A 13,462-nucleotide genomic window follows, 5' to 3' on the forward strand; every position below is an offset into this window, starting at 1 on the left:
GCCCACTGTTTGGGAGTTTTCTTGGCTGCCTGCAAGAGTGGTTTATTTGCTACATAGTGTCTAATTCATGATCTCAGTGAGTGAATGGGATACAAATGATGTGTGAAATGTAGTAAATTTTTCTGGCATTTTCTTTATTCTTTTGTTAATCATTGGAAAATGTGAACTCCAGTGTAGATGTGAGTGTTGCTTGTTGCTGAGCTACTAGTGAGAGAAAGTTATTTACTTTATAGTAACTGGAGGTTCTTTGAGATGTGTGGTCCCTAGCAGTATTCCACTGTGGGTATGCATGCGCTCCATGCACACAGCGCCGGAGGTCTGAATGCATGGTCTGAACATGCATTCTTGCACACTTTGTGCCTCTGACCAAGGAGATAAAGGATAGGACAGGCTGACCACCTCTTCAGTTTCTTCTCTATCATGAATGAAAAAACAATCTGAAGCAGGGGGGAAGGAGGGCAGAAGTGGAATACATACAGGAACCACACATCTCAAAGAACTTTTAATTGCTATAAAGTAAGTACTTTCTCTTCTTCTTTGAGTGCTGGTCCCAATGTGTATTCCACTATGGGTGAATGACAAGCAGCACTCAAGTAGGAGGAGGGTATGAAGATGAGGGTGGCACAGCCAAATGAAGGACCACCATTCCAAAAGATGCATCAGCAGAGGAGTCCTGTACCCCGGCACAATGTTTCACAAATGTGTGGATAAAACTCCATGTAACTGCTTTGCAGCTATCAAGTAGAGACACTTTTTGAAGTGATGCTATAGATGTTGCACTCTTGTGAAATGAGCCCTTACTCCAAGAGAAGGGGGAAAAAATCAGTCAGCCAATAGCAGAGCAAAATACAGCCCGAGATCCATTTTGAGAAAATAGAGTCTAACCCCAAACTCTTTCTGCTGTGGTGACAGATAGTCTAGGAAACTCTCTGATTGTTTTCGTTCTCTGCAGGTAAAAGGTCAAGGCTGATTGAACATAGAGTTTCTTTTCTTCTGAATATGCATGAGGTTCTGCAAACAACACAGGTAAGTGAATTTACTGGTGCAGGTGAAATGCAAACCACTTTGGGGTGAACTTAATGAAACTTTGTCCCTAAGGAATATAGTAAAGGGGGCTCTCCCATCAGGGCTCCAAGCTCAGCAATCCTCCTGGCTGAGGTGATCACTACCAGGAATGCAACTTTAATGGAAAGGAGAGACATGGAGCAAGAAGCTCCATGTTCAAAGGGAGGTTTAGCAAGTAACAAAAGAACAAAATTCAAATCCCATCAAGGACCTGGCTTTTTTATTGGCAGAAGGGTTTTGATTAGGCCTTTCCAGAATCTGCTGTTCAGTGGGTGTGCAAAGATCAAGATACCCTGTGAAGGTGGATGGCATGCACTGATTGTGCCAAGTGGACTCATAAGGAGTTGATGGACAAACCTGCTGTCTTTAAGGAAAGTACATAGACAAAAATAAGAGGCATATCTTAGCTTCTGGGGGTATATTTGGTACATCCAGATAGAAAAATGCCTCCAGTTGGCTAGGTAACATTTTCTAGTGGAATCTTTTCTACTGTTAGAAAAGATGTTCTGTACAGTTTCAGAGCATGATCATTCTAAGGACAATGCCGATCCAAAAACTAAGCCCTGAAATGAAGCAGACAGTGGCTGGGATGCTTGAATTTGCTGTTTCCCTGCATCAGAAGTTAGGAAAATGTCAGAATAATGATTGGTGCCCAAGATAACATGTATGGGAGGCTCAGAAACCAAAATTGTCTGGGCCAGTTGGGGGCAAGGAGAATGATTCATGTTCTGTCCTGCTGAATCTTTTGTAAGACCCAAGGTAGGAGTGGTAATGGAAGGAAGGTATCGTTCAAGCGGACTGACCATGGAAGAAGTAGAGCATCACCTCTGGAGCAGTATATGCCACACTTCCTGTTCATTTTGGGATGCAAACAGGTCTCCGATGGGGGTCCCCCACTAAGTAAAAATATTATTCATCACAGTGTTGCTTGCTGAGTGAGTACACTAGGTTCCCTGAGAGGTAGACTGCCAATAGGGTGATCCGATTGTGTGATGTCTGACATTATGAGGGCATGGTGACCTTAAATGAATGGGAGAAAGGCTTCTCAAGCCCTTTGAACTGGTTGCAGTTCCAGAATATTGATGTACATCTTGGACTCTTGAAATATCCAGGTGCTCTGTGCTGTACAGTGTTCATGTGGGCTCCTCAACACAACAGGGATGCATCTGTAATGATCATCCTATGTGGTGAGGAGGCACGGAAGAAGATGCTCACACATACCTGGTGGGGATTTTTCCACCATAGCAGGGATATTAGTTTGGCTGGAATAGTCACTATGGTGCTCCTGGACTGCAGATTTGGTAAGTACACTGTCTGAGGCCAGGCTTGCAGGCAACCAAGGTGGAGCTTGGCAAAAAGCATGACTTAAGTGCATGAAGCCTTATGATCCAGGAGAGAGAGAGACAAATCTCGACAAGTACTAAAGAGTTGCTTATGACTTGGTCTATGAGATTGTTCGTTGCCTGAAACCTGTCCATTGGCAGGTAAGCCCTTGCTGTGATTGTATTTAAGGATACCCCAATGAAGTGTAAAGTCTGTGTTAGAGTGAGGATGGACTTTTTGGAATTTGCATGGACCCCTAAAGAGAAGAGAAGCTGCAGCATTGTCAAAGTCGACTCACAGGCTCTTGGCTTGTGTTGGAAACAAGAAGCCAATCATTGAGACAGGAGAAAACAGTGAAATCCTAGCATCTGATATAAGGCTGCTACTACAGAGAACACCTTGGTAAAGACCCTGGGGGCAGCAGCAATTCCAAAAGGGAGTACTCTGTAATGAAAGTGGTGGGTGCACACCATGAATCTGAGAAACTGTCCATGAGCGGGATGGATGTCCATGTAAATGTGGGCGCCTTTCATATCGAGAACTGAAAACCACGACTTTCTCCAGGGATGGAATTATAGATGCCAATATGATCATATGAAACTTTAGTCTGAGACTACAACTGTTGAGATGGCAAGGATTGAGAACAGGTCTCCAACTGCTCTTCTTTTTGGGTACTAGGAAGTACATTGAGTGAAAACCCCACACTTGGTACTGAAAAGGAATCCCCTCTATTGCTCCTTGCTGTAAGAGGGATTCTACTTCTTGTTTAAGAATCTTCTCAAGAGAGTAGCCCCCAAAAGGGGGTGCGAAAGGAGACTGGAGGTGGTACAGATATAAACTCTATTGTATAGCCAGAATGAATGACATTCAGAACCCATTTGTCCTTTGTTATTGCACTCCAGGTGTTGAAAAATAGTGCTAGACAAACCCCAAAGGGTGCATGGGGATCAGCAGGTGTTGAACTTAGTGGTTTGCAGCTCTCTATCTCCCATCAAAAACAATGCTTAGCTGAGGGCTGGTACTGGGATGAAGAATCTGCTGTGGAAGATGTGGGGCTTTTCAACCCCGTCTCTCTTTTGGGGTGGCTCATAAGGTCTCTGGTGGTAGAACTGAGTCATTGGTCTAGGCTTTTATGATTACTTATGAATTTTTCTGTTGGGAGCAGGAGTATATATACCCAGGGAGTGGAAGGTGCCTCTGGAGTTCTTCAGGGTGTGCAAAGACACATCTGTCTTCTGGTTAAACACATGAGTCTCATCAAGGGGCAGGTCTTCAGTGGTGTTTTGAACCTCTCTGGAAACAGTGAAGTATGAAAGCATGATTCCCTGCATTATATTATAAAGGCAGAAGCCATCACCCTTGGAGACGTATCAGCTGCATCTACCATTGATTGAAAAGCAGTCCTGGCAACCATCTTGCCTTCTTCTGTGAGAATCTAGAAATTAACTCCGTCCTTCTGATGATTGCCCTATTGTAAGAGTTGAAAGTGAGTGTAGTGCACCCGACAGCATCTGCTTCCCCCAGTATATATAGATGACATAGCTCAGAGCATGCCTTGGATGGGAGAAGGTGTGACTGGATCATGGCACACTTCAGCTATCTCTGGCCAGAAGAATGGTCCTTAGGGTACTGTGCTAGCCAATATATGTTAGAGACAGCCATGTGGCTGCTCTAATTTATACCAGAGGGCAGCTCAGCCCCAGGATTGGGAGAAGCAGAATGGCAGTTTAGAGCCACTTTTGCCTCCCCACTTAGTTATGCTGGGCATGAGCTGAAGCTAAAGTCTTATGTGTGTTCACAGATAATTTGTGAACAGGAAAAAAAGCTACTAAATGTGTAAGATAAATTACTCATGATGAATTATTCAATCAACTCTAATTAGAAACCCAAAACCTATTAAAAATGAGTAGTTAAAACTAATACAAAAGTGTCTGCACTGCTCAAAAAGCAGTGAACATCCTGAGTTTGATGCTTCCCAAATTAAATCCTTTTAATTATTCATTCCTCTCATTATGAGTTCTTATAAAAAGTAAAGCAACTAGAATAGTAAAGCCTCCTAGGAAAGCATGTAAGTACAATTAATGACAGTAAGAGCTTTCTCAGAATTTCGTATACATTACTTCTAAATTAAGATGTTACTTTTTCAAAATCATTGACTAGAAATATGAAAAGTCCTGTTTTGTCATCTAAATTCATACAAGAAATGTTTGTTTGCTAAACTCACTATTAAAAACAAATAATGTTTAAAAATGCATCTTCTACATATTATTGTGAGATTTTATAAAACTGCCTGGAAAATGTTTCCAAATATATTTTCTCACCTTACAAATAAGTAAAACCTCACAATCTTCTGTAACTTCCCAGTATAAATACTCCAGAAAATGAGGACCTGGGAAACAAAATGAATTTAAAACATGTATTATGGAATCTACAAGGGAACACTTCTCATTTCAGTGTGAGCAGGGGAAAGTAGATCCAGGAGCCCAATTGTTCATGAACTACATATTTCCTAAAGGAGAAACCTTTCAATAGGTGTTTGTCTTATTGATGTGAGGTAAAGAAGGGAAAAAAACTGTGGGACCCATCTTAGTTTGCAGCTGAAGGGAGATGTACCATTCCCAAATGCACTACAGCTTACTGAGTGAGATCAATAAAGTTATTAAATTTGATATTACCCGGTTGCCAACTAAGAATAGGAAAGAGGTAGAATAGGGCTACCAACAAATGTCCAAATGAAATATTTAATGGAGAGGGAATTGGAGAATAAACAAGTGTCTCAAAATGCTCACCCAATTAAATGTTGAAAGCAAAAATCCCTGACAAAACATTTTTCCAAATTACATTAAATGAAACATTATTTAAATAATGTCTAATATTGCCAAAGAGAAATCTGAACTACTCGTGTTCCCCCATAACCTACTCCAATCCTGCAAACAGGCATGCCCATGAGTAGCTGTCCTAACAGACACAGTCGCTTTGAAGTCAGAGGGATGACTCATGTGAGTAAAGTTATGCATATGTTTAAGTGTTTGCAAGATCAGGACCTAACAACATAAATTTAATGTCTGATCCTATGAGGAGTTGAGTCCCTACAACTTCCACTGAAGTCACTGAGGGTTGACAGTGCTCAGCTCTTCACAGGAAAAAATCCTCTGAGCTTGTGCATTGACGGGAATATTTTGTATCTTCATTCATAAGACTATAAATAAACCAACACAGAAAATACAAAATTACATTATTTATGCAGATGTACTGGGGAGATCAATAAAAATAGGTGGATTAGCAGAGAGATAACAGGATGAACTAATAAATTTTTGCCATCTCCAATTTTTGTGATTCTGCTAGCTGGTGTTCTGAGATTAGTATTTATGCAAAGGTACTTATGCAAAGTTTGGAGCAAATAAAATAAGCAATAATTTTTTAAAACATTCTAAATAACAAATGCTTGATAAATTATAATTATACGTTATAACTAGAATGAAAATATTTTAAAAAAAGGATTTAGCAGCTATGTATTCTGAATTAGACATCTAACTAGATACTACTTTCCTTGAACTGCAAAAATTATTCTTGATTTGCATTGTAATAAAAATTTAGACTGAACTTGATACAAAGAGAATAATAGGTGCATATTTGGGGCCCAGTCCTCTATTCTTTGTTGGAATTTGTCTATACAGGGACTACAGGATGAATCTGACACTATACTTTGCATGTGTGAATTTCCCGTCCCCCCCCACCCCACACACACACACACACAGTTTCTGATCAATGATATCAATGGAACTACTTGCATGCTTAAAATTAAGCACATACTGAAATGCTTTGCTGGATCAGACAGAGCCTACAGAAGGATCCCTCACCAGTTAAATCAGAAGACAGCTTCTTGTAAGGTCCCCAACTTTACCTACTTGTGTGCACATCATATAGTGCAAGTTCTATCACAAACTGAGAGAAGTAAATGACCCTAAGAAAGCATAATTATGGTTTCGGATAGTGTGTACAACTGTGTTTAATAGCAGACTTCTTGGGAAATAGTGTGTGTAATACAGACTTCTTGGGAAATAGTGTGTGTAATACAGACTTCTTGGGAAATAAGATTCCCAATTGTGCAAAGTGTTCAGTATCTCCTGCATGATGCTCAGTGTTCTCAACTCCTACTGATGTCAAAGGGAGTTGAGGACACTCATCATTCACAAGAGGTGCTCCGTTAGCTGCAACAATTCAGCCTTAAGTCACCAGCCCTTCCTCTCTTACCTTGTTTCCTGAGATACTCCTTTCTCTGGAGCTCAGCCTCAGCCAACACAGCCTTGAATGCTAAATTAATGGAAGAAAAGTGTTAAACAAAAAGTTAGTTGCTGAAGAACTCAAAAGAATAATTGAAGTGCATTATTTTTCATAGGCTGAGCCAAATGTTTCAGAGAACTTACCATCTCCAATGAGAACTAATGAAGACTGGTTCTTGGCATTTCCATCTTCAATTTGTACAGTGTAAGTACCTTCATTTTCAATTGTAAATTGGTCCATCAGCATCTCAATAATGCCATTTGAATAGTCACACTTAATTCTATGGCGCTGAAATTACATAAGCATTATAGTAGGTAAGTATAGCTACACAATACGATGTGTAGTGCAAGTTATTTATAATTCCCTAACATATCAGTGTCATAAACACATAGCTAAGGGTTAATGTCTCTTACACCTGGAAAGAAGTACCTGAAACACCTGACCAGAGGACCAATCAGGAAACCAGACTTTTTCAGATCTGGGTGGAGGGAAGTTTGTGTGTGAGTCCTTTGTTTTTTGGTCTTCTGCCTATCTCCCTCTCGGCTATGGGAAGGATTTCTCTATTTCCTGCTTTCTAATCTTCTGTTTCCAAGTTGTGAGTACAAAGATAGGTTTGTTTTTTTGTATTTACATGTATATAGTTGCTGGAGTGTTTTGAATTGTATTCTTTTTGAATAAGGCTGTTTATTCATATTTCTTTTAAGCAATTGACCCTGTATTTGTCACCTTAATACAGAGAGACCATTTTTATGTATTTTTCTTTCTTCTTATAAAGCTTTCTTTTTAAGACCTGTTGGAGTTTTTCTTTAGGGGGGAACTCCAGGGAATTGAGTCTGTGCTCACCAGGGAATTGGTGGGAGGAAGAAGTCAGGGGGAAATCTGTGTGTGTTAAATTTACTAGCCTGACTTTGCATTCCCTCTGGGTGAGGGGGGAAGAGAGATTAGCTCTCGGTACTTCTGTTTTCCAAGGTTGGAAACGGGGAGGGTGGAATCCCTCTGTTTAGATTCACGGAGTTTGCTTCTGTTTATCTCTCCAGGAACCCAGGGAGGGAATACCTGGAAGGGAGAAGGGAAGGGAAATGGTTTATTCCCCTTTGTTGTGAGACTCAAGGAATTTGGGTCTTGGGGTCCACAGGGAAGGTTTTTGGGGGGACCAGAGTGCCCCAAAACACTCTAATTTTTTGAGTGGTGGCAGCTTTACCAGGTCCAAGCTGGTAACTAAGCTTGGAGGTTTTCATGCTAACCCCCATATTTTGGATGCTAAGGTCCAAATCTGGGACTAGGTTATGATAATCAGTCATCACCATATTCATTTGCTGATTTTATGTCCCAGTCACCTATCCTTCACCTCTTACTATGAAGCTTTCTGGGGCAAGGGCTGTCTCTTTATCTGTTTTTGTACAGTACCCAGCACAATGGGGCCTCTCTGCTACTATGATATTAATGTTTAATAATCATAAAAGTCCTTTTTCTCAACTTAAAAATCCTAATGTAATGGACCATGCTGGCTTCATGTGAATGAGTAGCTGGCCCACAGAGCGGATACTACTAAGTCTACTATTGGCTTCAGTCCTGCAAAGATATCTGCCAGCATTGAGCTTTATTCCTGAGTAGAGTTCCACTGAGGCCAGCTGGAAGGTTGAGGTTACGAGAAATATCTTCATACAATAGACAGATCTGCTACAATCAATCCAAACAGCAGAACTTGGCTATTGGTGATAGGGTCCCTGGGCTTGAACTCCATGCAGTGGGAAGACCTGGGTTCCCCTACCAGCCACCGGGAAAGCTAGCATGAAGCACTTAAGAAGGGGACAAGGATAACAGAGAGCCCTGAGAAAAGACACTGAAGAACACAAGGCCCACAGTCAGAGCCAAAGGTCTGATACAAAGTCTTGGACTTTTTTTTTTTGTAGGATTTTTCTGATACCCCAGAAGGGATGGACTAAATCATGACCTGGCCAGAGGGTTCAGTTACAGGAAAAGACACCACTGCAGTGTAGAAGCAATGGTCTGCAGGAAGCTACCAGATGGGAAAAGAGCTGCTATGCTACAACTGGCCACAAGGAGGCAGTGAGTGAACTCCTCCATAGGCTGCAAAGAAAATGTGAGAAAGGAAACAAAATGGCATCGTTTTGGAAAGAAAACTGTGCACCTGAAATTAAGGGTATGTCTATACTGCAATCAATCACAGGGTGTAACTGCAGCTCAAGTGGACAAATTCTAGCTAGATTTAATCCATCTAGCTCAGGTACCAGAGCAGTGAAGCAAATGGAAGTTTGTACAGCTGGGTTCCAGGTGGGCTTGAAGCACACATGGCCATGGCTTCACTGTTACAGTACTTGAGCTCGCTAAATTAAAGCAAGCTCAGACATGTCTATTCAAGATACTATCATGCCCCATGATTGCAGTACAGATGTACCCTACTACAGATTAGATATTACATTGCACTCATTATGGGACTGATCCTGGTCCAGTTAAGTGGAAGGGCCTTTTAATACTGAATGGGAGCAGTATTAGACCCTGTATTTTTACTGATCATCACTGACATATGCAAAAGTACAAATTATACAAGGGAGATATTTATGATATGTTGTGGTAAAGTGCTGAGCTCTCAACTTCCAGTGGAATCAAGTGACTCACAGAAACAGGTCTTAAAAATATAAACAATAATGAGAACATATGACATACAATAAAGAAAGTAAAGATCTAAAAATAAATAGAGGAAAATTGAAAATATGAACATTATAAATGCAATAAATGAAGAAAAATAAGAAGCTACATTATTTGATATGAAACAAAAAAAAGTTATAGCAGATAAAATGAGATGCAAAAAAATAAACAAACAGGCATGGAAAGCACATTAATGAAAGGGGAGTCAACTAGTGCCAAACAATATGAAGGAACCTAAAGAGAGCTGGACAAGTTTGGAGCAACAAGTGAGGGAGATGATTTTGTGTCAGTGTTTTGGATGGATTGAAAAGAGGTAAGGTGCAAGGATCACAGGCATGATGGGAAGAGGTTGCAATAGTCAAGATGATCTTGAACATGCTGTTGAGAAAAAAATTGTGGGTTTGATGTGGAGTGAGAAAGAGAGCAAGATTTACAAATTATAGAATCCTGAGGAACAGAAGGGATGGAAGAGTTGCTAACAGAAATGGAAAAGAAAGATGGGTTCAGATTTAGTTTCTCATATAAGGCCCTTACTTATGTGAAGAGTTCCGCGGAAGTCAACGTGCCTACTAGTATCAATAACAACAGCTTGTGTCAAGAAGAGTTAGCAGGATTGGGCCTTTACTTGTTAAGGACAAGAGGCCATTTTGAAAAATAGATTATTGGTACTGAAATCTAAAAGTTTAATTTAAAATATCAAGGAAACAACTATCAAATGTATGTAAGGAAAAGAAAAAATAATGAACGGAGAAGTAAAGAAAGAACCAGTATAACTACAGTATTTATTAATGAAATGAAATACAGAAAAGGGAATATGTACATTGTTTGCACATAATTACAATGAAGCGATGGTCATAACATCTGGATGTTTACATCTTTCTTTGAACATACATAGTAAAGTAATATCACAGGGTAAAGGAGAATTGGTTAAATCACCACATTAAACAGGACATTGGCATATTTAATCAAAGTTTGTCGGAAAAGATGGTACAAAAGAGTTGGTGGCCATGATGATTAAAGAGAGGGGTTTGTGTGGGAAATGAAAAGAAGCTACATGTTATGCATTAAATTAAGTATCAAGCAGTGCAACTAAATGCCCATACTTCAATGGTACAGAAACAGACCCAAGAGAGAAAACTAAATTGGCGTTTCTAGCAGTAGAAAGGAAATTAGAAGGGGGAAAATACAAAGGCTCAATCTTGTCCTTTTTCTTGCTTCTTGAATTTGTTATATTTCTTACTTTTGGGCACAAGGAGGAAGATTAAAATGACTAAACAGGCTGAACAGTGCCAGTTAATTCCATTTTCACATTACTATATTTCAAACATCTTTCAGAAGTGGGACCAAAGGAAGTTTTCCCAATTAGGGCCCAGAAGAAAGTTATTTCATTGTCATTAACGACAAGAATCAAACTACAGTCTCACCAGCACAATGGTCTATTGAACATGTTCACTGACTGCAGCCCAGTCTCTAGGCAGGTTTTGGAAAATAATTAGACTTCTAGCTATTGCTATTATGCAGCAAGATGAAGTTCAATGATTTTATGGGTACCATAAATACAAGGCTTTTATGTGACTTTCCACAAAAAATATCATCAATCTCCACAAGTAAATGTCACTTGTGGATTACTAATTAAAATCGTAAAATAATACAGCTCGACTGCAAGAGGCTATCTATGATGTCAACGCTTTCAAAACATGCACACTAAAAATAGATGAATCAGTTCTGTAAACAGTTCCAAATCCAGAATATTGAAACGTCAATAGATGCTAATCATCTTTTATTCATGTTTTCAATGTTAAAGTTTATTACTTCTCAAGAAAAACTATGAGGGGGAAAGAAATTTATAATTTTAACAGAAACATATTCCCTCTTAATCCTGTCAATATGGAATCCAGGGGAATGCTCTTTGGTCTCCAGGGTTTGCAAAAAATGCAGACAAGCTTCTCTGATCAAAAATGTTTTCTACAAACTAAGGAACAGATTAATCGCTTTGAAGTCATAGCCATGCTCAGGGAGCAGAGTGAAGTCACCCCGCCCCAGAAAGATTACTGAGGGGGTTGTGTGGCAGACAGGCACAGACTCTCCGAATGCTGCTCTTTATGTACAAAGGGTGAGCAATGTGCTCCCCCCCGGTGTGCTAACCCTGCACCGTGACCTGATGGTGCGGCGGGGTTGGGGGTGGAAGAGCACGGCTCTGCCTTATCCTTTTGCTTCCCTGATCCCTTTACAAGGTCCACTGCAGTGAATGGTCTTAGTGCAGCAGTGCAAAGGTAGGGGAAGCTCCTGCATTACCCTTCTGTGACCGGGCAGCCATGCAGGGGCCACTCCCAATCTAGCCTCCAAATTTAAAATACTTGTGACATCTTACTGAAGCCATTGAGAGTACCCATGTGAATAAGAACTCCATGACTGGGCTCAATGTCTGTACCTCTCTATACAAGCAGAAACATACAATTTGCTGCTAACAGAAGCACCTCAGCTGGAAAGTTGTGCTTATGCGACAGTCAAAATACTGTAGCACACTGACGTTCACATGTAGGCAATCCACAGTTAGAGGCAAGTGGCAGATATATTACATACTATGGCAAACAGATGAAACAAAAAGACCCCTTCTGCCCCCTACCCCACCCCCAAATCTGTATCCATTTATAGAACCTAATTCAAAATGGGCCTTTAAGGTTTGAAAAGTTCAGCTAAGTTGTGCTTTACACTTCCAGGTTCTGATTGAAACTGGCAATGCCAAAATAACACAGGAAAAAAACTGTTCTTATGATATTTTTGGACAGGACCAACAGCAGAAATGGGAAAATGGGGACAGCTCAGGGAAAGGCTGTTCTAACTATACTAAGGTGATGGGAGCTTTAAAGTGCCCAAGGGTCCAATCAAACTCCCTCAAAAAATCAATGGAAATTTTACCACTGACTTCAGTGGGAGTTCTGTTACGCCAGGCCTGCACAACTCGTAAAGCTGCAAGGGCCACATTACTCCAAAGAAAACAGCTGAGGGCCGAAACACCCCGCCCCAGCACCGCCCAGCCATGCAGAAACAAACCCTCCTTCCCCAGTGCCGCCCCCACCAAAACAGCTGTGGGCCAAAAAGAAAGGTTGAGGGTGGGGAGGTGATACTTGATTTTAAATCAGTCAGGGGCTCCCAGCTGAAGAGTTGGCTGGGAGCTGTCAGGGGCCAATTAAAGGGCCCAGGGCTCCAGCGGCTGGAGGAACCCGGAGCTTTGCGGGGCTGGGGCAGGGATTTAAAGGGACCAGAGCTCCTGCCATTGAGGGGAGCCCGAGCCCTTTAAATCCCAGCCCCAGCCCATCTGCTGGAGCCGCGGCCTGTATTCAAAGGGCTCTGGGCTGCCTGCAGCCTCCGGGGAGTCCAGAGCCCTTTAAATCTCAGCCGCAGCTGAGAATCTCTGCGGGCAGCCCAGAGCCCTTTGATTCCCAGCCATGGCTGGGATTTAAAGGGTTCTGGGCTCCCCACCGCTGCGGGCAGCTCAGAGCCTTTTGAATCCCGGCCGCGGCTGAGATTTAAAGGGCTCAGGGCTCCCCACCGCTGCGGGCAGCTCAGAGCCTTTTGAATCCCGGCTGCGGCTGAGATTTAAAGAGCTCTGGGCTCCCTGTGGCTGTGGGCAGCTCAGAGCCTTTTGAATCCCGGCTGTGGCTGAGATTTAAAGAGCTCTGGTCTCCCCGCCACTGCGGGCAGCTCAGAGCCTTTTGAATCCTGGCGGCGGCTGGGATTTAAAGGGCTCTGAGCTCCCTGCCGCTGCGGGAAGCTCAGAGACTTTTGAATCCCGGCTGTGGCTGGGATTTAAAGGGCTCTGGGCTCCCCGCCGCTGCGGGCAGCCCAGAGCCCTTTGATTCCCCGTCACGGGCTGCACAGTGAGCCTCCGCGGGCCACATGCAGCCCGCAGGCCGCATGTTGTGCAGGCCTGTATTAGGCCTTAAAACACCTAGGCAGATATTTCCATCTCAAATGGTTAGGATAAGCTTCTACTGTACAGTTTGGATGTTTATACAAATCCAAACTCCAGACCTTTGACAGTTTCCCATCACTGTTGTATAGTCATTCATCTTGCCTCATGTTTATTTTTAAAGACATATTCCTTCAAATTTACACC

General features: G+C 41.8%; 1 protein-coding gene across 1 annotated transcript in view; it reads right to left on the bottom strand.

Moving 5' to 3' along the window:
* Window positions 1–13,462, bottom strand: part of MYOM2 (myomesin 2) — a 122,975-nt gene that overhangs the window by 27,039 nt on the left and 82,474 nt on the right. The window contains exons 26-28 of the mRNA XM_050950610.1: window positions 6,816–6,960; window positions 6,643–6,702; window positions 4,710–4,777 (exon numbers count right to left, since the gene is read on the bottom strand). Of these exons, the coding sequence (XP_050806567.1) occupies window positions 4,710–4,777; window positions 6,643–6,702; window positions 6,816–6,960 (273 nt within the window). The remainder of the gene's footprint in view (window positions 1–4,709; window positions 4,778–6,642; window positions 6,703–6,815; window positions 6,961–13,462) is intronic.

Source organism: Gopherus flavomarginatus, chromosome 4 (genome assembly GCF_025201925.1).
Source record: "Gopherus flavomarginatus isolate rGopFla2 chromosome 4, rGopFla2.mat.asm, whole genome shotgun sequence".
Lineage (NCBI taxonomy): Eukaryota > Metazoa > Chordata > Testudines > Testudinidae > Gopherus > Gopherus flavomarginatus.